The sequence below is a fragment of the Lissotriton vulgaris genome, chromosome 10 (assembly GCF_964263255.1).
Source record: "Lissotriton vulgaris chromosome 10, aLisVul1.2, whole genome shotgun sequence".
NCBI lineage: Eukaryota > Metazoa > Chordata > Amphibia > Caudata > Salamandridae > Lissotriton > Lissotriton vulgaris.
Genome location: NC_141698.1, coordinates 638,211,790 through 638,236,706, shown reverse-complemented (window position 1 = coordinate 638,236,706; position 24,917 = coordinate 638,211,790). Strand labels below are relative to the sequence as shown.

At 44.5% G+C, this 24,917-nt stretch overlaps 1 protein-coding gene across 4 annotated transcripts in view; it reads right to left on the bottom strand.

The window, feature by feature from the left end:
• The window catches only part of DPP6 (dipeptidyl peptidase like 6), a 2,152,278-nt gene that overhangs the window by 451,664 nt on the left and 1,675,697 nt on the right, over nt 1-24,917 (bottom strand). For all 4 annotated transcript variants that reach the window (XM_086941474.1, XM_086941473.1, XM_086941476.1 and 1 more), the window contains exon 10: nt 16,016-16,113. In XM_086941474.1, the coding sequence (XP_086797600.1) occupies nt 16,016-16,113 (98 nt within the window). The remainder of the gene's footprint in view (nt 1-16,015; nt 16,114-24,917) is intronic.

The following is a 24,917-nucleotide window of genomic DNA, read 5'->3' as shown; positions in this document are numbered from 1 at the left end:
TCTGAGACTCAGGTTCCAGCGCCGGGACACCCCTCCGGGGGTAGCTGTGCGCTTTACAAGCTACATAAAATAAATAAAATAAATAAATAAAAATACTGCAGGAATGCTAGTGTTTTTAATGTAGAATCAAACTTGTAGGCCTCATCTGTTGCAGTGAGAGAATTGGCCCACTGTATCCATCTTGGATGCAGTGCTTTCACGTTTGGAATGCTTGTTTTGGTAACAGCTAAGGTTGGTACTGGAGTCACAAAAATTATTTGTTTCCCCTGAGCTAGTGCTCTTTCTCTCACTACACTGCTGTCAGTATTTTTTCTGTGGATGCAGAACGCATTTCAGAATTTATATACAAATGAGATTTGTATGCAGTCGGTACCGTTACACCTTCATTGAAGGTAAGGTAGGTGTACCACTGGACGGACCACAGCTGCGTCCACTTCAGCTTCAGAAGGACCACGATCCACCACCACCAGCAACAGGTTGCACGCAGAAGCTGGAAAAAGATCACAGCCGACCAGCTCGTGACTTCCCTGAGCATGAACCCTCCCACCAGCACAACGAACCCAAGCCAGGCGGCCACCAACCTCGCAAAGTGGATCAGCAACTGCGCAGACGACCTCGCCCCTCTGAAGACCCCGCCTAGCAGACCCGGCAGCAAGAAAACCTCATGGTTCACCGACGAACTCAAGAGCTCCAAGAAGAACTGCCGAGCCCTCATGAAAGCCTGGCGCAGAGACCCAACACCGAACAACATGGCTGCCCTCAAGCTCGCCACCCGAAAACACCACCAACTGATCCACGCCACCAAGAAAACTGCATTCAAGGAACGACTGGACAACAACGCACACAACAGCAAGGAACTCTTCAACATCGTTAAAGAGCTCTCCAACCCCAACGCCGGAAACAACAACATCACCCCTTCACAAGACCTCTGCAACTCCCTCGCCTCCTACTTCCACAACAAGATCGCGGACATACACAACAGCTTCAGCACTCAACCGACGCACGCCACGACTGAACCACCGCCCCCACCACCACCCTCCGCGCCTGGACCCCGATCAGTACCGAAGACACCGTCTGCACGATGAACTCCATCCACTCCGGATCTCCGACGACCCCTGCCCTCACCACGTCTTCAACAAGGCAGACGCTGTCATCGCACCCCACTTGCGGGACATCATCAACACCTCCTTCGACACCGCTACCTTCCCGGAGAGCTGGAAGCACGTCAAACTCAGCGCTCTACTAAAGAAGCCATCAGCCGACCCCACCGACCTCAAGAACTACCGCCCCATCTCGCTGCTCCCGTTTCCTGCAAAAGTCATCGAGAAGACCGTCAACAAGCAGCTGGCCGCCTTCCTCGAGACGAACGGATCCCTCGACCTCTCGCAGTCTGGCTTCCATGCCAACCACAGCACCGAGACCGCCCTGATCGCAGCCACCGATGACATCTGAGCCCTGCTCAACAACGGAGAAACAGCGGCCCTCATCCTCCTAGACCTCTCCGCGGCCTTCGATACTGTCTGCCACCGTACCCTAGTGCAGCGCCTCAGCAACGTCGGAATCCAGGAGAAGGCACTGGAATGGATCATCTCGTTCCTCGCCGGAAGGACACAGAGAGCCCGCCTCCCCCCGTTCAGATCCGAGGCTACCGAAGTCATCTGCGGCTTACCACAAGGATCTTCACTCAGCCCCACCCTCTTCAACGTGTACATGAGCCCCCTCGCAGCCATCGCATGCCAACACAACCTCAACATCATCTCCTACGCCGACGACACCCAGCTGATCCTCTCCCTCACCAACGACCCCGCCACCGCCAGAGCCAACCTACACGGAGGGATGACAGAAGTAGCCAAGTGGTTGATGAACAGCCGCCTGAAACTGAACTCGGACAAGACGGAAGTCCTCATGTTATGTTATGTTATGTTATGTTAGTATGTATTTATTAAGCGCTCGTACGCCCGGGGGCTTCATGGCGCTATAGAAGAGAACACAACACAGCAGTTAAAAGATGGTAATAATAAAACTCAGCAATAAGCCTGTGAGAATAGCCAGGTTTTAAGAGAGTGTCGGAAGCTAAGAAGGTTACCGCTCAGTTTCAATTGAAGGGGAAGGGAATTCCAAAAGGTGGCTGCGAGATGGTCAAAGCAGCTACCACCTAGGCGCTTCCTTTTGTAAGATGGAACAATCAGTAAAGATTTTTGAGCGGAACGAAGATTTCGGGATGGATTATATCTGAGAAACAGATCTTTTATAAATTTAGGGCCGGAGTCTTGTAAAGATTTAAATAGGATGCACCCTGTTTTAAATGCGACTCGCTGCGCAACAGGCAGCCAATGTAAGTGTTTCAACCCAGGTCTAATAGATTGCCTTTTTGGAAGTCCCAGAATCAGTCTGGCAGCCTGATTCTGGACCAGCTGAAGACGTTTTAACTCTCCAATTTGGAGCCCCAAATAGAGACTATTGGAGAAATCCAGTCGAGACAGGACCAAGGCAATTATGACCTGGATGAGGGCGGCCTGTGAGAGAAAGCAGGCTATTTTTCTTATTTGTTTTAATTGAAAGAAACTGGAGGAAACTACCGCGCCTACCTGTCTTTTCAGAGAGAGATCCTCGCTAATTAATACTCCCAGGCTTTTAACTGAGGACGATCTAGAAGGTGGAGCCCCCATGCTAGATGGCCAAAAGCATGGGCTCCAACTTAATACGCTCTGCCCAGGCAAGACCAATTCAGTCTTGCCTGGGTTGAGTTTCAGATGGTTACAACTCATCCAACCCTGGATGTGTGACATGGTGTTTTGGAATTCCTCCACCGAGTCCTTGGTGTTCAAAGGGAAGATGAGTTGCAGATCATCTGCATAGTTAAAGATGGTAACTTTCGCATTTCTTAGGGAGTACAGTAGCGGGCGCAGGTACAAATTAAAAAGTAAAGGTGACAAAGATGAGCCCTGAGGTACTCCACATGTGGTAGAAATAGTGGGGGCTGTAAAAGGGCCCAGTCTTACGGAATGAGTGCGGCCAGTAATAAATGAACGGATCCAGCTCAACGCAGGCCCCCTGAGGCCAGCTTGTTCGACACGGTTGACCAAGATGGTATAATCAACCGTGTCGAATGCTGCCGAAAGGTCCAATAAAACCAGGGCCTGGTGAGTTCCGTTGTCCGCATTCCGCCTCAGGGTATTTTGTACCGCCAAGATGACTGCTTCAGTTGAATGACACGAGCGGAAGCCGGCTTGGTTGGATTCAAGGTATTCTGTTTCTTCTATGAATTTAGACATATTTGCGCAGACCTGAGCCTCCAGTAACTTAGCACTATAAGGCAGCAATGATATAGGCCTATAATTTAGCGGGTCTGCTCCAACTTTCTTAATCAGGGGGATAAGTAAGGCCTTTTTAAGGTTATTGGGAACTTTACCCTGTAGAAGTGATCCGTTTAATAAAGGAAGCACAACCTCAGGGATAACTGTTCCCACCTCTCTCAAGATGTGCGGGGGGCAGATATCATCAGGTGAACCCGATTTGACCCTGGTAAACAGCTTGGACAGGGTGTTACCATCGATAGGGGGAAAGGATCCCAACGTAAAAGAGTTATGGTACGCATCATCCAGAAGGGGGGGGGGGGCAGAGCATCATCCTGGGATCTTCACCCTCCGCCTGGGACGACTCCTGGTGGCCCCCCGCCCTGGGCAGCGCACCCAAACCAACAGACCACGCACGCAACCTGGGCTTCATCCTGGGCTCCTCCCTCTCCATGACCAGACAAGTCAACGCCGTCTCCTCGTCGTGCTTCAACATCCTGCGCATGCTACGTAAGATCTTCCGGTGGATCCCCACCGAGACCAGGAAGACGGTCACCCAGGCCCTCGTCACCAGCCGTCTGGACTACGGCAACTCCCTCTACCCCGGAACCACCACCAAACTCCAGAAGAGACTCCAGCCGATTCAGAACGTCTCAGCACGACTCATCCTGGAAATCCCCCGTCGCAGCCACATCTCCGGACACCTGAGAGATCTGCACTGGCTCCCGGTCAACAAGAGAATCACCTTCCGTCTCCTCACCCATGCACACAAAGCCCTACACAACCAAGGCCCAGGATACCTCAACAGCCGCCTCAACTTCTACGCTCCCACACGCCAGCTTTGATCGACCAGCCACGCCCTCACCGCCGTCCCCCGTATCCGAAGAGCCACCACAGTAGGAAGGTCCTTCTCCTACCTGTCCGCCAAGACTTGGAACTCCCTCCCGACCCACCTCTGCCTGACCCAGGACCACCTTGCCTTCAGGAAGCAGCTCAAGACCTGGTTGTTCGAGCAGTAGCGGACCCCCCCTCCCCTAGCGCCTTGAGACCCTCCGGGTGAGTAGTGCGCTATATAAATGCTTTGATTGATTGATTGATACCCAGATTGACCTGCGACTACACAGATCACCAAATTTGTGGTATTTACATTTGTATGTAAGTGTTTGGAAGCTATCATGTCAGCTTGTGAGGAACATAGATTTTCTGTGTGTTCCGGTGTCCAATATTGAACTGAAAAATCAGGTTTAATTAAGTCGTAAAAAGGTTTTACTTTTTCTGCGTAATCCTAAAAATAGGGCATTTAGTTGGGCAATTTAAAAAATTTTAAAGTTACATTTGTAGACCTCAGAGACAAAGCCCAAAATGATGTTGTTCATGCTGCGTAAGTGATCCAATAATTCATCGTCCATCAGAAAAATAGGACAATGCCTCCTCATTACATTTCTGAAGTAGCTGTGTTACTCTTGCTGAGAACAACCAGGGACTATTAATATACCCTTGGTGCAGTCTACAGAATTGGCTCTGAGAGCCGTGCGCTGAAAATGCTGTCAAACATCTGCTTTCAGGTGGTAAATTTTGGCAAAAGAATCAATTTGAGATAACTAGTGTGCATTTTGTACTGCAAATGTTTTTGTGCATGTGTTCAAGGGCCTGTAGTCTAAAACTAGAGTTTTCTGGTTTCATTAAGGGAAACAAAGGATTATTCATAGCGAAGGTGCTATTCTCAATAACATCTTGGTATTATAGTTCATCTAAGATCTCCCTGACTTGTTTCTTTGCATTATGTTTTATTGGGTACTGCCTCTTTGGGGTAAGAGTAGTTTTGACTGGGATTTCATGGTGAGGTGACTAAGCATCCCACCCTACATGATTGCGGTATAATTCTGGAGCTAGTACTACCACCAACTCCTGTACGTATGTTTGTTTTAATGATTCAGGAACGAGGTCGGAGAAAGCCAGTAGAATTACCCCTTTCCCCTTTGGGCAATCCATGATAAATTTAGGCGGCCAATCTGTTTCAGCCAAAAGGATATTGTAACCAAAAGTCAGGTTTTCCCAAAAGAGACCTTTCACTTTTCTAGGTATGTCCCCCTCCATTTGGAGTGTTATTTCATGTAACTGATGTGGGACACTTACCCTTGTATCAGGTGTTTCTACCGTGATATGTTCATTCAAAGCTGCTGTCACTAGAAAATCCATCAGGCTCTGGTGAGCTAGTGTTCCTTCTGCTGCACTGTCTTATATCATCAGAGCCCATTCCCCGTTCAATAGTTGAGTCCTCAGTAGCCTGGGAATTTCTTATTTTAAGGCCAGCTACCTTCTTCTTTTTAAATTGAGGTTTAATTTTTGGTTTATCTTCTTTTTTGATAATGCAGCCTGAAGTGTGATGTGTGTCTCTTTACTTGACTCGCTCTTCTGATCTGTGTACTGACAGTCTTTCCCTCTTGGAGTTTTTTGATGATCCCTGAAAGGAAGGAGAAGAATGTGTATCAGTATCCTGACACCTGTTAGGTTTCTTAATATTGTCACAGTTTCTAAGGTTATATTTCCTATCAGAATGCTCCTGTTGAGAAGACCCAACCCATGATTGTGATGCATTTTGCTTTTTTTTTGTTTCTTTATTGTCCCATTTCTTGTTAGACGAATTGGGTAGTTTCTTTGAGTTATCCTTTTCAGGATTACCCATTAATTGAGGTTTCACCAGTCTAGCTCCCAAATTATCTCTACCCAGTGACACATAGGTATCTTCAATAATCTTTGGTAATTCTCGCTCCTGTTGTGCAGGAGTGCATTCCCTCAGGCGTTGGCGTATAGCCACCGTGCCTGCCTCCCTTTTTATGTTAGCCAACATATTGGTTGATACCTGGCCAAAAACGCCAATTACTTTCATCGCTAAGTCCAGGGCAGGTTCTGCCCTGTACTCATTCTGTATTTGTTTCAATACTTCTGGTATCACTGCTATTGAGGGGTACCATGCATTCTGGTATGAATGGCAGTGAAAACTGTACCCCAAGTAGTACAGTCCTCTATCGGGGGAGCTATCCCCATCGGTAAGCAAATTGTCAGTATTCTATGTTTTTCTTGCAGCCCATTGAGTGGAAAAACTGCATCAAGCTGTGCTATTTTCTGTGCTATCCAGAATAGTACTTGTTCACGTTTAATAGACATAATTCCCATAATCACGATTAGCGTTAGTGTGGCGATTTTCATTGTGGTCCCTTGTATTTGACCAGCCTTATTGATCCTTGCAGGTTGTAGTGTGAGTGTTCGCATCACCATCTGTGTGGACGTAAGTCTGCTGCTGGTAATGTATCAGTATCTGGATGCGGTATGTAAGCAGCTAAGACTGGACAATTCGTTCCATCTCTGCTGAGCGGACCGAGTCTCACTTTATCTGTGGTATACGGGAGGGCACCTTTAAACCAATTTATATGCTCTTGATAGTTTAACGGGACTTCTATTTCCTCATATGGAGAGTATTCATCTGGTATTTCATACGGAGGATAAGAATAAAACTTTTCTGTGTGTGAACCTGCACGAGGGAATTTAATCCAAGAATAGAACACCTCTGTCCTGTATGCCTTGTGTGCCTCAATCACGAAGGTTACGGTCCCACCCATTGATGAGACCCCATAATCTGCTAATTTTATAGTAAGTGGATTTCTGCAATTCTCTGAAATGTTAAGAGCTCCTTCAAGCTCAGCTTCCTCTGCACTAGTACCGGTCGTACCTGCATTTTCAGTCTGAGACATTATGAGAGGAAGTATTTAAGGTTTATGCACAAAGTAGGGAATTATAATCCTTCAAGCTTGAATAAACCTACAGCCAATACATTGGATATACCTACTCAGCTGCAGCAGATTTTCCCTTCCAACCCCAGACGTCTCTGGGTAAATGTGAGTAGGAGTCTCGGAGAAAGCACGACCAAACTACTCAGATTTGATTGTTAAATAAGTACCAAACCAACTGTCGGCACCATGTTGTGTAGTTCTTAATAATACATAGGATCTGCGCTTTTAGACGACATAAACTCAAAGATTGATGTCCTGACTGATTCCAGACACCCCCAAAGGATATGATAGCCTATAGTTCAGGTAGCTCACACTGGCGCTTTAAACCCCCTAACCTTACCAAGGAGCGAATAGTTTCTGGCAACTATTGAATATGACAACCCTTGATCCTTCAGGGATCGTGGAAACAGTACAGTACTTTTTGCTCAGTCACTCGTGCTCAATTCTTTTCAGAGAAATACACATAATAAATGATGGGGATGTTTTTCAAAAGGCATTTATTGACCCACAGTCTTTCTAGTATAAAATACGTGGGCTGCGACAACCATCAGAGAGAAACAGATATATATGATTGCAAACACCAACAGAGTAAATGAAAGGTAGAATTCTACCATGGTGCTAAAACAATGAATATATGCAGGCATATAGATACATGGCAATAATCAAGCATACTCCGAAGATGCGGACCCTACCCAAGTGTACCCAGCATTTATGTAGGTATGAAGCCAAGAATCCCCCTATGAAAGAGCCAACCCCATTACCTGATGGGAAAGAACGAAGGACCCCGTCTTGGTCTCGAGTTGGACATTCCGCAAGGGATGTCAGACAACTGTGTGCAGGAGGTTGAGCGTGTAGGGACTCCAGCGTCTTGTGTCAGCATGGAAGTTTTTCCTCTGGTTTGCGCAGTGAAAATGTGGTGCCTATATACCCAAAAGGTACCCTCAGGGGGTCTACCTAGAATGGTACTGTGGGCCTGTCGTTCAAGTATGATGATAGCGGTGACTTTTGTACAGAGTTATTATACAGAAGATGGTAATCCTGCTGTGCGATACTAAGAAACCTCATGAATAATCAATTCGGCTAGTTTTTGAAGAAAACCACACAACATTTATTTGGCACATAACTAGGTAAAAGGTCAGCGTCAGAACTGTTATTCAGAGCAAGGTAGAACAAATGTAGGTAAAAGGTTGTGCATCTACCCAAGTCTATTTTGGGTTACATTGAGGCTCATAAAAATCTTTGATGGGTTATTTTACTTTTGCAAGTATGGCTTTGATTATCCTCAGCAGCTAGCCGAAGGAAAGGGTTTTAGTGATGGCTGTCAGTACTGGACAAACCTTAGACTTCAATAACTGTCTTATGGGCCAAATAAAGATGTGCAATAATTTTAAACAGAGGTTGATGGTCCTAACAACGCAACGCCCGATTTTCCAACAGTTTTCCTGTTCAGCCTAATAATTTGTGGGAAAGTGTCAAATATTATCTGTTTGACAAAGACAATTTTAAATTATTTTGCTGGTTTTTTATTAATGTATACTTCAAAAGAGACCAATAAATTATCTAGATGAGTAGGAAAAGCTCTTGCTCTAAGGAGAAAGTTGAATTTGGTTCTGACAAGTGACCACTGACTTTTTTCAACGTTAATTTGTTATGCAAAGAGATCTTCAAAACCTAATATGTAAAGCATGGGGACGAGTTGTGTTGCTAATCGGGCCATGGAAGTAACAGTTACTGTCAGTTTATCAATATGGAGGGACAGGACCATATCATGAGCAGTAATGTGTCATCTCACCGATCCACACTTTGGGCACATAACTGGCCTGCCTGGGTCATACCTGTGAAATATTGTGAAGGAGACACATGTATGATGTAGTTAAACTAAATGAACCATCATCTAGAATTCAGTGGTTGTGGGAAAAATATAGCAATTGGCTCTCTCCCACTTGGAATACTGTTGTATTTTCTTTGAATGAAATGAAATTCTCGCTCCTCCATAGACTGCTGTTTTTCGTGTGTCATACGTGGTAAAGTCATGCTTGGTAAAAAATGCGTGGTAAAGGCACAGCATGGTAAAACACCTCATTGTAAATGCTGTTTCCCATTTAAATAGCCAGTATTATGTGTTTTGCAAGTTTACTTGTGATAAGCATGTATTTTAGCATCACAAAGATGTACTGATTGAAGAACTTTGAAATGCTTTGATTTAAAAAAACATTTATTGTGCATCATTTGAGTAGGCAAAGATCAGGATCAGCAATCACATTTACTTGCAAAGTGGCAGACTCTTTGTAAGTTAACATTGTTTTGAATTTTACAGCTTTCTACAAATTGGACATGAATTTGTTATCAGCAGAAACACACTCCCAAAGGAGTCAGGCATGCCTATTCAAGAGAAATGGGAGAGACGTATTTGACATTCAACACAAATTGGATTTTAGCTATGAGTAAATAGGTCAAAAAGTAGCCACAATCTCATTTTCATAAATTCAATTTCCAGTATGTCAGAGAATATGCTAAATTCCTTTTCTTTTTTCCAGCTAGTTTACTTCAGATTGTCTACAGTGTTTTTGCTTTTACAAGAGGTCTTAAAAGATTAGCATGTGTCTACTAATACCCCCCAAATCAGAAGGTGTTGGTTATGCTTCTTGATAGGAAGCAAAAACATTTTAGAATAAGCGTTATATCAAATATTGTCAATGTCATCACAGGATATGAGGGAATGTGCCTGCGTTGATATTACTGTTCATGGGAAATCTAAATGGATATTTTGCCTGTAAAGACTTCTGTATGTGAGCCTTCCAAAATTGTGTCATGTATGATCATAATTAATGACTGGCATTATTAGCATTTTATTAAAATTCCCTTCCTCTGGTTAGAAACAAAGGATTCATGTTAAACCATGAGTGTTTTAATGTATATGATGTTGTATATGGGGTTCGGATTTGATCCAATCCCAACAACTTAGATTTCTTACTGTATTGCAGATGAGAATGGACCTTCAACATGGAAGACTTACCCATATTCCCCTTCAGGGCGAAAGGAAAAAAATAAATGGATATATATTTATTATCAGTTCATCCTGTGAATGTTTTTACCAGGACTACTACCACTTCTTTGTTAGACCTGACATCCTTGCCATAGTATTCCCCCAGACGTTTTGCCCTCACTCTCCTAATTTTTTTAAACTAATTTCTTGTTGGCGTTAGGACTTTGTGCACAGTCTTGCCATGCCTCAGGTGTCAGACTAACACATTACAGTGTGGTATTCGCATTACCGCACTAAAATGCATTGTCACCCATAATGTGTGGTGTCTCAGCTGTCACCGTGGTGCTGCCTGGCTGTAAAAGCTGTTAAGTGTGGCAGCTGTCAGTGCACACGCTGCTCTCGCAGGCTAGGGGCTGGCTTGTAAGTGAGCTATTAAGTCTCCTAGCAGGTTCACACTAACAATGCTACGATGTATCATTGTGATTCCCTGCAGGGCGCGGGCTCTCGCTGACTGACAGCCGGCCCAGTCAGGCTGTGTGCTTCAGGCTGATGCCACAGGGGAACGTCACATCTTGCTGCCAGAGCGGTAAGTTTGTCGAGGAAAGCAGAAGCTGGCTAGTGGTTTGAGGGCGGCGCTGCAAATATATTCAATTATCAGGATTGCAGCGTCTCGCTGCCTGCATCTCGCTTTAACCCCACCCGGGATGCCACATGCTATCAGCTGTTTTGCATCCTCCCCCCCTCCTGAAATCAATAATGCCAGTGCTGAGGGAGTCGTAGAGAAGTGTGTGACCCGGGCTGCAGCAGCGGCCAAGACAGAATCTGTATGCCACTGGACGGCCATGCCCGGGACTCGCAGGACAGCCAGCCTGGGGAATGGCTATTACTGAGGCATCCGGCCAACCAGAATTACCACGCTCCATGGTGGGTCACGGCCTGAGTGAGCCTGCAGCCACTGCCTTGCAGAGTTGCTGCCTTAGCAGGTATTGGAGGCCCACCGCCACACTCATCCGGACTCTGCGACCGCGGCCCAAGTAACTACTACAAGACTTTGTGTGTTTAACACAATGAATGGCAGCACGTGATCAGGCAGCTACAGCTTGCAGTTTGTGCTTGCCGATGTTGGTACTCTAAGGGGACACTAGGGATGTTTTTAATTTCAAATATCCTGCTGGCCTGGGCCCGAGTTACTTATTTCATATTTCTGATGGAGTTCTTACAGTACATCAGGCAGAATCCTTGTGAACACTGCAAAACACTTTCATCCCAGACTATTGCTGGATGGATAAACTACCTATGAATACACTTCAACTGTTCTTCAGGGGAGATGTGCTACGAATAACATTTGCTAGACTGGATTACCCATGAATGAGTCATTCTGTCTGTATATTGTGTGTGTGATGTAAAGTCCTCTGACACCCTGCACTGGTATAAGCAGCACTATAAAACAAATTAACTGTTTGAGATAGAGGGATTGAAAGATGTTAGATTGCTTTACAAATGAAATAGATTAAATAAGGCATATAAATGACACTACACAATGGTGTTGGGTCATTTACGATAGACAAAGACCATTAAAGTAGAAACTACAGCAGTCACAAATATTGAGTAACCGCAAAGTCAACTGCAGCAGTTTTAAGATCTTCTTAGAGTTTTAATTGCTCAAGTGGGTGCAATTTCTGATATGTATATGATTCCCTCGCTTCCTTGATTGATTTGGCCTGCGAGAAGGTGTCTTAGTCATTGAAATGTCACTCATATTTACCCTGAAATTATGAACATGTCACATATAAGCAGTCTGAATCATTGGCAGCTATGTGTGCACCTGACCCTTGCTAACCAGCGGTAAAATGCTTGTGCTCTCTCCCTTAACACATGGTAAAATTGGTATACACTTAATTTGTATATTTAATTTACTTATAAGTTCCTAGTACATTGTAATACATGTACCCAGGGTCTGCATATTAAATGTTACAAGTGGGTCGCAGCACCCATTTGCCACCCAGTGAAATAGCACTGTAAAACATGTCACAGGCCTGCCACTGTTGCTTGTAGCACAGTTTTAAACTGTCATTTCAACCTGGAATAATAAAGCTTTTGCCAGGCCTAAACCTTTCTTTATAATACTTACAAGTCAACCCTAAGTTAGGCCCTAAATGCTCATTGGGCAGGGTACATGGTATTTCGAAAGAACAAATGTGGGTCGTGTTTTTTACTGTAGCAAGTCTATTTCTAACACTCGGTTACATTATAAGTGATGACGTCAGTTTAGGAATAGCTACAGAAATTCTTCTTCCACTCACTGGAATTGCAATTTAAAATCCTCTTTAATTGTTAAGTCGGATTTTAAGTTACTATTCTGATAATGGCACTTTTAAAAAGTTGACATTTTCTGCCTTAACCAAAATGTGCCATTCTGCCAGTGTTCAGGGTCGCATGGCTGTGAATGGCTCTCCTATGGTATTTTGTGTATTCCTTCCAGAGATGGGGACAAAAGACTTTGGGTGTGGGCCACGGTGTTCCTCCCCTGACCAAGATGTCCTGGGGGCTTGTACTCAGCCCTTCCTGAGCTTCAAAGGGTAGCCACAGGGCTGTGCTCACCCACTTCCTTTCTTTTAATGGTTGTCTGGTCTGCCACTAACAAATGCAGCCAAACCCAGGAAAATGAGCATTCCCCGCCCACAGACTGGAAATGGGTGTAAGTATGGCACCTTCAGAACCTCTCATAACAGCAAACTTGCGCCTGTGGCAGACGCAGAAGAAGGACTGCCCTGCTGTATAAAGAAGGAATACTGGATCTGGTTGCCTTGAACTCAGGACTCCCAGGGTTAGATGGCTGGCCTCCTCTTCGAGCAACAAGGACACAACAAAGTTCCAGAGGACGCCATGAAACTGCATAGCTGACCACCACCACCTAGACCTGCCTCATCTCTCCTGCTGGCCTCTTTTAGAGTGAGTCCTGATCTTAAAGAGGTGCCCCTGGACCCTTGGCTGACATCAGTGTACTCCTCCTGCTGAAAATTTACAAAAAAGGCACTTCAGGTGAAAATTCAGATGCTTGGGGCTCTTTGCGACCACAAGTGCGCTTCTCACATCAGCAACAGTTGCTTCATCTTCCACCAATTAGAAGTTCTAATGACAATCTGCTCTTCATGTCAAATGGCAAATGGTATGCACCAACCGACAACACACAGCTACAGCCTGACCGCTGCTGGAGCCGACGACACCCTCTGTCAATGCGAAACTCCAACTAAGGCTTCTTGCATGGATTTGGACTTTAAGAATGTATACTCTCACCGGTACAAACCTGGACCCTGTATTTGAAGGGCTCCATCGCAGTCAGCCTGAACTTGTGACTTTGGCCCAGTCCTACGTGACAAGATAACTGCAAGTGGAGCTTTGCATTTCTTTGTGCTATTTCTAAGTAAGAGGTTAAAAATTAAAAACTCCAGTTTTACTGTTTGAGTTTTTGTTGTTCAGTATCATTTTATTTCTTAAAATGTACTTTATTTTTCTAACTTGGTTTGGAATTTTCCATGTGTTGTGCTTTTACATTATTAATGTTTGAGTATTGCATAAATACTTAACGCGTTGCCTCTAAGTTAAGCCTGACTGGTTCGCGTCAAACCAACAGAGGGTTATGCGTAAATTAATTTAGTGACTTTTGTGGCACCCTGAGAAGAACTGTGTATTTGTTTGGAGTGGGGCTCTGACCCCTCTCAACATATAACCCCATTTCCTACATTCCTCCTCTTATTATTATTATTATTATTATTAATATTAATAATAATGCCATTATGTTTGAGTTAATGATAAGAAGAAAGAGCCAGCTGAGGTGCCGCCACTGGGAACCCTGCAGCTCACCCACTTTCAAATGGCGGAGGAAGAGCACAAGTTTGGCAAGTGCCAAACCTGGAATGACCACTCACATGTTTAATCTCTGCGGTACATTCAACATTATTCACAACACTTCTCGAGACACCTTGTGCTTTCACTGGCTCCAGGAGTAACAGCCTATGAGGCTTACCATAACAATTGTTCTCACTATGAATCTGACTACTGAGGGGAACATCCTTTACAACGCAACTTTTACCACGCAGTGCCTTTATGACACAACTAGTACAACGCAAACCATTACAAAGCATTGCGCTGGGGGCGCTCTAGGATAGGGAATAGATTTAATTTACTATCCAACACCTTCCCTAGTGTCCACGGGGACTGGAGTTGGAATAGTAAATTAAACTATTCACTATCCAGCACCCCAAAGCGCTATGCGTTGTAAAGGTTTGCGTTGTAATACTTGCATTGTAAAAGCATGCGTGGTAAAAGCATCCGTTGTAATGTCGTACATCCGACTACTGAATCTTGACTTTAGTGGGATTTCTGGTTAAGGTAATAACTATCTCTACCTCACATTGAAAATTAAGAAAAATGCTTGTGTATGGAATGGCCCCCTTTGTATGACTAAGAAACAATGGAACAGGTATACTAAAGGCTGGGCAGCACAGCAACCGTTTTGTAAGCCAACCTTCATTTTGTGCTGCAACTGATGCACAAATCCTTCACAGCATAAAATGACCATTTTCACATTCATATTAATGAGGCAAGATTCCGTTTGTGAATCAATGTGAGAATATAGGGGGTGGAGACCCCCTATAGGGAACAGCAGACCACCAACACTGCATTTGATTTGGGAGAATGCTTATTTTTTTACTTGTAGGCTCTTTCCCATGAAGGGGAAGCTTGGCTGTAAAAAAAAACAAAAAAAACAACAAAAAACAATTTTTTTTTAATGGCATTGGGAAGAGCATGACTCCAAAGTCAGCAGTCCTTTTTTACAAAGTAGAAGCTGCACCCCGGGACAGCTTCCACTTTGAAATTACACATCAGCACCTTTCTTGTGTATTTTTTTTCAAGCAATTGTGGCCAAGAACCACTGATACATGACATTTTTCTCCACAAGGAGGTGGCGGTGGGGGGAGGGGGGTTCATCTCTTCATAATCCCTACACTTTTCCAGATCATTACAGGACTCAAAGTCTCAAAGTCCACACAAAGAGCAGGTGAGACTTTTCTGATCCTCAAAGTGCATTTACTATATTTCGGATTGCCTTTCTCCGCTCACAACTCGGCGACTTTACAAATCATATTCATGCAACCACAAAAAGATTTAGTCTGTCTGGAGTATGGATTGTTAAAAAGTTAGTGCTGGGATATCAGCAGCAAATCCGCCATTAGGACAACGAGAGAAACACCGCATAAAGTGATAATGATTTTCATTCCCTGCTCCAGAAGGTAATGAGACATTCTTGCAATCGATATAACACAGTCTTTAATAAAAGGAAACGGTGTCAGCATGAGAGAAATAACACATTGCAAATGCTCTTATCACAGTACATTTATTATTTCAAAATGGAAGTTGAATCTGGGCTCCTTTTACCATCTAACAGAGAATCTATTTATTCACAGTTTTCTTTTTTTACTGCTGACAACTGTGATCTATGTCAAAAGAGTTCACAAATATGTTTCCTTTATCACCCACTCCTTCCTGCGAGGGCGGCATTTTGTGAATTTGATGCTAGGCTTCAATTTATCTAAATTCATACTGTGTGTATCACTGTTATCCATTCTTTGCCTAAAAGCAACCAGCATACATACATCTAAGAAAAATGTTCTGGTGAGAATTAAAAGAATGCATGTGGCTCACCAATACTGACCCGTTCTTAGATCCTCACAACTGGCACATTTTAATATCTCGATTTTTTTTTAACTACCTGTTTTACAGATTCCAGATAATCATGAAAAAAGAACCTTAGGCGTGTGAAATATAAATGTGAAATTGATCCATATACCGTAGGAAGGTTTTTTTGATTAAAGGCAATTGCTTTGATCTGTATTCACACTGAGCGGCAGACGTGATCATGTGCATATTAAATATCCTACCTCAGTCTTTGATCATCGGGCAGCGTCATTTCCACGTGATGGAGAGGCCCATTTAAATTCACAACATGCAATGACACCACGGGGTTATCGCATCCAGCCTGCAAGACAAGAGCAAAGCACGGGTCACACTCCCTCTTGAAAAGCTGCAGAAAAATGCCGCAACCTTCGGGGCAATTATGTTTGACTTTCATTTCAGGACAAACATGCATGGAGGGCATAAAACGTAAAACTATTCCATGGCTGAATCTATGAAACAAAGGCAGGGCAAGTCATTTGCACCATGGTTTGCACTTTGTGTAATGAAGCATAGAGAGCCCAGTGTATAAACATTTTTGCGGCTTCAAGCCCAGCAATTCCCTGTGTTATATGCAGGGTACTAAACACATTTTGCGAGTTGCAAAATGGGTGTTGCAATCCATTCTGAATCACAATTAGAAAGGGGTATAAAAGAAGTGTCCCCCTCCTAATTTCAATGGTATGTTTCAAAAGTTTGCAACCCCAATTGGCCTGATGCATGAGTCACATGCTACATTCTATATTATGCAAATGTTAATCTGCAAAGTTTCTGTCTTAATTGCCTCTAATGCGTGCAACATGCCAAAGACATTTCATATAACTGGAAAAAAGAAATGCCTGTTCATCCCGACATTAGTTACAGCAATTTGAGATTCATCAGAACCACATTCAAAATCTAACAGAATTTTATCGCTGATATTTAACCCGATTAACTAAATCAATGCTCAACCAAATTTCCATTTTTATAATAGGGCATGATACAATTTTAAATGACGTAAGATGTAATGTAGGTGAGTTTGATGGAGTACGTACACAGAAAATCGTGTTTAAATCATTAACTGGTCAGACTCGATTAAGCCTCATATTTAAAGAGTGTTAGTTGAAGTTGAGTAAGCTACTTCACACGTGACAATCTGTACCCCTTCTTAACAAGTCTGTTTCCTTACCTTCCTCTGTCTTCCTCGTCACAGTCACCTAGGAGCACTACGTGTTCCAGGCACAGCATTTACCCATATAAAAAATCCCCACCCAATATGGCAGCCTGACAGGAAGTACCTGTCACCTGACCAAAAAGGGTGGGGTAACCTCAGAACACATCCTGTTTTTTCTCTTTGTTCCTGCTGGAACACCCATTGTCGTACTACTATGGTGGTGAGTATGTTTTTTCTTTTTTTTATGGGGTCTGCTATAGCGTCTTCAATTTTTACGTATGCGTTTATTACTATCAACGCTCCCGCTGGTGCCGCGGTTTGTATGTGGAGATCTCTCCTGGTCACCTCTGCTCCTGTGCCTCGTGCCCTAGTCTGCTTTAAGCCTTCGGCTTAACTGTGTTGCAGTCTCCCTGCTGCTCCTATCTCCCCCGCGGGGTGGTTCGCGGGGATGTTTATAGTCACAGAATGGCCGTCTTCAGGGTGCTGCGTCATGAGGGCAGTACCAGTTGGTTGGCAATGGTATCTCTCGTACCTTTAAAATGTTTGTTCCTACCCTTGTCAGCAGTTGTGTTTTTTGCGGCCATGGAGGGTAAACGCTCTGAGAAGCGTAAACATCAGTCTTCTGGTTCAGAGTCTGAACCTGCTTCCTCCCAGCAGCATGTGGGCATGGATCTTGATGTCCTTCAGGCAATGATTAATAAGGCAGTGGACTCTGCTTTTGCGGCTCGGGATGGGCAAGTGCCTGAAATTGCCAGAGTTCCAGAGTTCTTTACAGCCTGACCTGGACTCTGATGGTTCAGAGAAGGAACAGCGGCACGCTTTGTTAAAGGCGCTGTATTAAGGGTAGTCAGGACTCACTTGAAGGACAATTTAGCCTTTCAGACTGTTGTTCTTCTGGATGAGGAGGAACATTTTTTCTCTCTGTACCGTCGGAAGGAACCTGATGCTCTTCCCATCCATAAGGTCACCCGGGGCCTTCGGCCCAGGGACTGGTCTAATGTCGAGAAGGCTGGGTTCCCTGTGTTCCTTGCAAAGGAGTACCCTCTTCAGAATGTCCTGACAGAAATCCCCCCTCAAGTGAAAGTGGACTCTTTGATGGTGGGTCTGGCCTCCAGTGGTTCCATAATCTTGGAGGATGCCTCTCCTAGCGATCCAGTTGATAAGAAGGTGGATAGTGCTGCCAAGCGGGCTTACTCCACAGCTAACTTTTTCAGCAGGGCGGGTGGTTATGCCTCATGTGCTTAATTCACTCCTGCATGATTTTCAGGCCTTATCAGAGGATCTCCAGCAAGGGGAGGTTGTTAATTCCAGCCAGTCTCATAGAATTACAGGTATGATTTTTATCGGACATTACATTTGACTCTCTGTCTGCTGCAGCGGCCATTTCTGTTTCCATTATCTCTGATTGTCGAAACATCTGGATGAAGTTGTGGAAGGCGAAGGCCTCTGAGAAGTACATCCTGTTACACTTGAGTTTTGATAGGGCTAAGTTGTTTGGACCTCATCTAGAAAATCTGCTGAAGAAATTGGTGGAGGATCATAAACTTCTGGCGCCTCTGCTGCATGCTCCAAGAGGTCGTGGTTTGGTTATAGGCGAGCATTTGGGAATTCCATCTCAGCTGGGAAGCTTCCTTCCAAGCCCTTATGTGGGAGAGGTCATGGTTTATGGCACACCCTTCTTTGCTAAGTCCCGGCAACAACCCGCAGGTGCTTCCCTCACTGATTCCACTCCAAAGTCCTGATTAGTTCAGGGTGGGCTGCCAAATTGGGCAGTTTTCTCCTGCTTGGGCTTGCGACGTCACCTATTCCTGGGTTCTACGTCTGGTGGTCGATGGTTATTCTACAGAATTTCCTTCACAGCCTCCAGATCTTTTTGTCCCCAACCGACTCCTTGGAATCCTCTAAAACCTGCTGGTGTTGAAGGAGGGGATCTTGGATATTTTCCAGAAGGGTGTCATCATCCCTGTTCCCGGAGACAAGTTGGGACAGGGTTGCTACTCTCTGATGGTTCTGGTGCAGAAGGTGTCAGGGGGTTTCTGTCCTGTCCTGGATCTCAAGACTGTGAATTCCTATGTGCCTTACAAGAGATTCAAGATGGTGAGTTTACAGAAGATTCTGCCCCTTATTTCCCCTGGGGCCTTTCTGTCATCTTTGGACCTTTTGGAGGCTTATTTCCATATTTGTATGCATCCTCTTTTCCAGAGGTATTTACAATTCTTTGCCCTGGGAGTACACTTCCAATCTTGTGTCCTCTTATCTTATCTTAAGGGGCTTTTATATAGCGCACTGACACCGAAAGGTTTCCTGGCGCTGGCTGAGTGCTGTGAGATGGGGAGACGGGGGTCTAGCCAGTCTGTGTGAAGAGGTGAGTTTTCAGAAGTTTTCTAAATGCCAGGAGGGAATTGGCAGATTTGAGAGGGAGGGGCAACTGATTCCAGAAGGCGGGGGCAGGGTAAGCAAATCTACGACCGCCAGTTTTTTAAAGTTTGGTAGAAGGGACAGCTAGCAGTAGGTGATGGGAGGAGCGGAGATTACGTACCGGGCGGTAAGGGACGACCAGTGATTTGAGAAAGGCAGGGGAGGTCCCAGACACAGCGCTGAAAGTCAGGCAGCCGATCATAAATGCAGTCCTCTGCTCCACCGGCAACCAGTGGAGTCTGTGAAGCAGTGGTCTCGCAGATTGCCACTTCGGGGTTTTATAGGCCAGTCTTGCTGCTTGGTTCTGTACAATCTGGAGCCTATTAAGGAGGAATTTGGGTAGGCTGTAGTACAGGGAGTTTGAAAAATCCAGGCGGGAGAGCACCAAGGCAATCAGGACTTATAAGGGCCTCCGGTGTTAGGAGGTGGGAAACTTTCCTGATTTTTCTGAGCTGGCACATGCATGATGACACAACCGCATCCACCTGAGGCTTAAGAGAGAGCTCCGAGTCGATTATGACCTCGAGACTCTTTGCTGACTTAGCCGGGACGGGCGGGGAGCCAAGCTCAGTCGGCCAAAACTGTGGGCCCCAGTGAGTAAGACTGTTTCCTGGGAGAATTAACTCGGTCTTCCCCGTGTTCAATTTAAGCTGGTGGGAGTTCATCCAGTGTTGGATGTGTAGCATCACTGCTTGGCAATCGAGGGCTGCATTGGGGGTGTTGAGCGGAAAGATGATTTGCAGATCGTCTGCATAGTTGAATACGGTCACATTCCACCTCTTCAAGGAAAAAATAAGCGGCTGAAGGTAGAGATTAAAAAGCAGAGGGGACAGGGAGGATCCCTGAGGCACTCCGCAGATGGATGGGACCTGTGCGGCTGTGAAGGGGCCGAGCCGGACCGCCTGCGTTCTGCCCGACAGGAAGGATTTAAGCCAGGCAGAAGCCAGCCCTCGGATGCCGGCTTGCTCGGCACGGTGGATAAGGATGTTGCGGTCCACCGTGTCGAACGCAGCCGACAGATCCAGTAAGACGAGCGCCTGTGATGTCCCTTTATCGGCATTAGCCCTAAGCGTGTCCATAACTGCCAGGATCACAGCCTCGGTGGAGTGGGCTGGTCTGAACCCTGCCTGGTTTGGTTAGAGAAAGTTGGAACACTCGATGAATTCAGATAGGCAGCTAGTGACATGTGCCTCCAGGAGTTTGGATAGATAGGGCAAGAGAGAGATAGGCCTATAGTTGGCGAGATCGTCCGGGTCAGCTCCAGGCTTCTTCAGTAAGGGCACGAGGACAGCCTCCTTGAAGGAATTAGGCACTGCTCCTGCCTCCAATGAAGCGTTTAGCAAAGGCAAGATGCAGTCCGGTAAGGACAGGCAGATGTCACGAAAGACAGAGGGAGGGCAGCAATCGTTGGGCGAGCCGGATTTGACCCATGTAGCAAGTTTAGCCAGAGTACTGGGGTCGAGGGCAGGGAAGGAAAGCAAAGAGAGCGGGTTTTCAGGGGGGGAGGCTGGCATGTCATCGGGAAGGACTGAAGGGATAGTATTCTTAATCTTGGCAATTTTTTCGATGAAGAAGCTATTTAAGGCATTGCAGGATTCTTGCGTCGGGGTATGAGAGGGAAGAGTCCTTGCATCAGACGTGAGCTCCCTCATGATTGAAAAGATCTCCTGAGGTTTGTTATGAGCGGTGAGGATCCTTTCTGAGATGTGAAGAGCTTTTGCTGCCATGATTGCATCTTTATATTTTTTTCTCGCAGCAATATATAGCTCTCTATCGGTGGGCAGATAGTTGCGTCTCCACCTATGTTCCGTTTGGCGCAGTTCGAGTTGCTGAGCTTTCAAGGTGGAATTAAACCACTTGTGGGACTTACTGTGCCGGTAACGGGGGAAACTGGAGGGAGGGGAAAAACGATCACTGGCTTTTATGATCCAGCCAGTAAGATCTTCCTCCAAAGTATGGACAGTCGCAGTGTTAGAGGGCGAAGGACGAGTCTCAGCCAAGAACGAGAGGAATGCCTGAGAGTCAAGAGTACTCCATTTACGGGCAGTCCCACCGGCCATGGGAGAGACCTTAGTGCAACCCCTGACTGTGATCACTGTATCAATCAAGTAATGGTTGGACCAGATACAAGGGGTGATCACAGGGTAGGAAGGAGTGAGATTGTAAGTCCAGATGCGATCTAAGATGTGGGCCCAGTATGGGTGGGGGAAGAAACATGTTGGTTCATGTTGAAGCTGGTGAGGACTTCAAATAGCTCAGCCGCATGAGGACCAGCTTCATTATCATTATACCAATAGTTGAAGTAGCCGAAAATGGCGACTCGAGCAGATGAGATAAGTAGATTAGCTAGCTGTTCACTAAAGGCAGCAGGGAAAGAAGGCATAGGGTAGGGAGGACGATAGAGGATGACAATGGTGAGAGCTCCCTCTCCAGTCTCTAGCTTAATGATGAGATTGTCCACGTCAGTAAGAGGGTAAAATACCGTCACTACGCATATTTTACTCCGCATACTTTCACTCCTCATACCATTATAACGCAGGTACCTTTACTCCGCATTTTTTTATAACGCATGCCTTTATATATTATATGCTTTTATCTCGCATGCTTTTACGACAAAAATCATTGTAAATGCATGATTGGTAAAAGTATATGTTTTAAGGTAAGTTGTAAGGTAAGTATATGGTTTTATTTTGGGTTCAGGGGTATTTTAAGGGTGGGTTTGGGTTATGGGGTGCAGGTGTATTTAAGGGTTAAGGGGTACAGGGGTATTTTTAGGGTTCAGGGGTAGGTTTGCGTTTTGGGGTACAGGGGTATTTCTAGGGTTCAGGGGTTGTTTTGGGTTTTGGGGTACAGGGGTATTTTTAGGTTTTAGGGCTGGGTTTGGGTTATGGGGTACAGGGGTATTTTTAGGGTTCAGGGGTTGTTTTGGGTTTTGGGGTACAGGGGTATTTTTAGGGTTCAGGGGTTGTTTTGGGTTTTAGGGTACAGGGGTATTTTTAGGGTTCAGGGGTTGTTTTGGGTTTTGGGGTACCGGGGTATTTTTAGGGTTCAGGGGTTGTTTTGGGTTTTGGGGTACAGGGGTATTTTTAGGGTTCATGGGTTGTTTTGGGTTTTGGGGTACAGGGTTTTGGGGTACAGGGGTATTTTTAGGGTTCAGAGGTTGTTTTGGGTTTTGGGGTACAGGGGTATTTTTAGGGTTCAGGTGTTGTTTTGGGGTACAGGGGTATTTTTAGAGTTCAGGGGTTGTTTTGGGTTTTGGGGTACAGGGGTATTTTTAGGGTTCCGGGGTAGGTTTGGGTTTTGGGGTACAGAGGTATTTTTAGGGTTCAGGGGTTGTTTTGGGTTTTGGGGTACAGGGGTATTTTTGGGGTTCAGGGGTGGTTTTGGGGTACAGGGGTATTTTTAGGGTTCGGGGCTGGGTTCGTGTTTTGGGGTACAGGGGTATTTTTAGGGTTCAGGGGTTGTTTTGGGTTTTGGGGTACAGGGGTATTTTTAGGGTTCAGGGGTATGTTTGGGTTTTGGGGTACAGGGGTATTTTTAGGGTTCAGGGGTTGTTTTGGGTTTTGGGGTACAGGGGTATTTTTAGGGTCAGGATGGGTTAGTGTTTAAGGGTGCTGGGGTATTTAAAGGGACTAGGGTGGAATTAGTTTTTAGAGTGTATATATATATATATATATATATATATATATATATATATATATGTGTGTGTGCGTGTGTGTATTATTAATATAGTTCTAAATTTAATGTAATTTTAAAGAAATAATGCTTCATTTTATTTAAATATATATATATATATATATATATATATATATATATATATATATATTCAATGAAAAAACCATTGGTTTTAGGCCATATATAGTTAGGGATTTGCATTTACAAAACCTTATTTTACTCGCATAAAACCATTGAAATTCCATATATAGTTAGATGCGCTAACTATATATCGCGCACCCGCAATCCACTGCTGATGATGTCACATATTACATCATTCATGACATGGTCAGTGACATCACTGATGACATCACTGATGACAACTCAAATGACATCACTGATGACATCTCAAATGACATCACTGATGACAACTCAAATGACATCACTGATGACATCTCAAATGACATCACTGATGACATCACTGATGACAACTCAAATGACATCACTGACAACATCACAGATGACATAATTCATGTGTTAATACGATGAACCTCTACAGACTCTGATATATCCTTAGATACACTCAGTGAAAACAGACACTCACAGACTGTCACTCATCCATGGAGTTACTCATACACCTAGACAGTCATGCAAAGAATCAAGCACACCTCCAATTCCTCAACTATACAGTTATACACACCTTACTTATTGAAACATATTCTAACACATATTTACTCTCTTATACAATCCTTGATACATGTTCACAATGATCCATACAGCCACTCACACATTCACTGGCTCTTATGCACAGTTATTTATATATGTTAACTCTCACATGTACTGTGTTTTACATATGTACTTACTTTGACATGTAGCACTGAGATATCCATTCACTCACCAATACACTCATGCACACAGTCAACCGCCCATATAGCTGTTTCCACATGCACTCTTGAACTCATACACCTAGTGAATCAACTGCTCACACATCTATGCACAGAGTCACACACCTCCCAGCCACCCACACACACACTCAGTCTCCCACACAAATACTTGGGCAACCAATCAATAACCCATATAGTTACTCATATAGCTACTTATCAACACATGCAGCAGTTTACAGAACAACAGATATAATGATGCACAAATTAATACAGTTTAATCACTAACCCATGCACTCAGTGAGACACATTTAATCACTCCCTCATACAATCAATCATGCACCTACTAAATCCTTCATCCAGACACTTATACATCCACTCATTCTCAAATATGTAAGACATATTTTAACTTTACAGAAACATACAGTCACTGGATGTTGTCATCAGTGATGTCATTTGAGTTGTCATCAGTGATGTCATCAGTGATGTCATTTGAGATGTCATCAGTGATGTCATTTGAGTTGTCATCAGTGATGTCATCAGTGATGTCACTGACCATGTCATGAATGATGTAATATGTGACATCATCAGCAGTGGATTGCGGGTGCGCGATATATAGTTAGCGCATCTAACTATATATGGAATTTCAATGGTTTTATGCGAGTAAAATAAGGTTTTGTAAATGCAAATCCCTAACTATATATGGCCTAAAACCAATGGTTTTTTCATTGAATTTTCAAGGTTTTGTAAATGCAAATTCCTAACTATATATCCACTATAACCTATGGTTTTTTCAGTGAATTTCAATGGTTTTTTAATAGCAAATATGAAAAGCTTTAAAATGTCAAGTACGTGATAGATAAAAACATTTTCGTATTTATGCACGCTGATGTGCTTTGAACGCTGCACACCCCCCCCTCCGCTCTTTTCTCTTAGTAGTACTCTCTCTTTGCAGATAGTGAACGGTAGTTAACGCAGACCTTTACCCCCGTTGTAATCCGT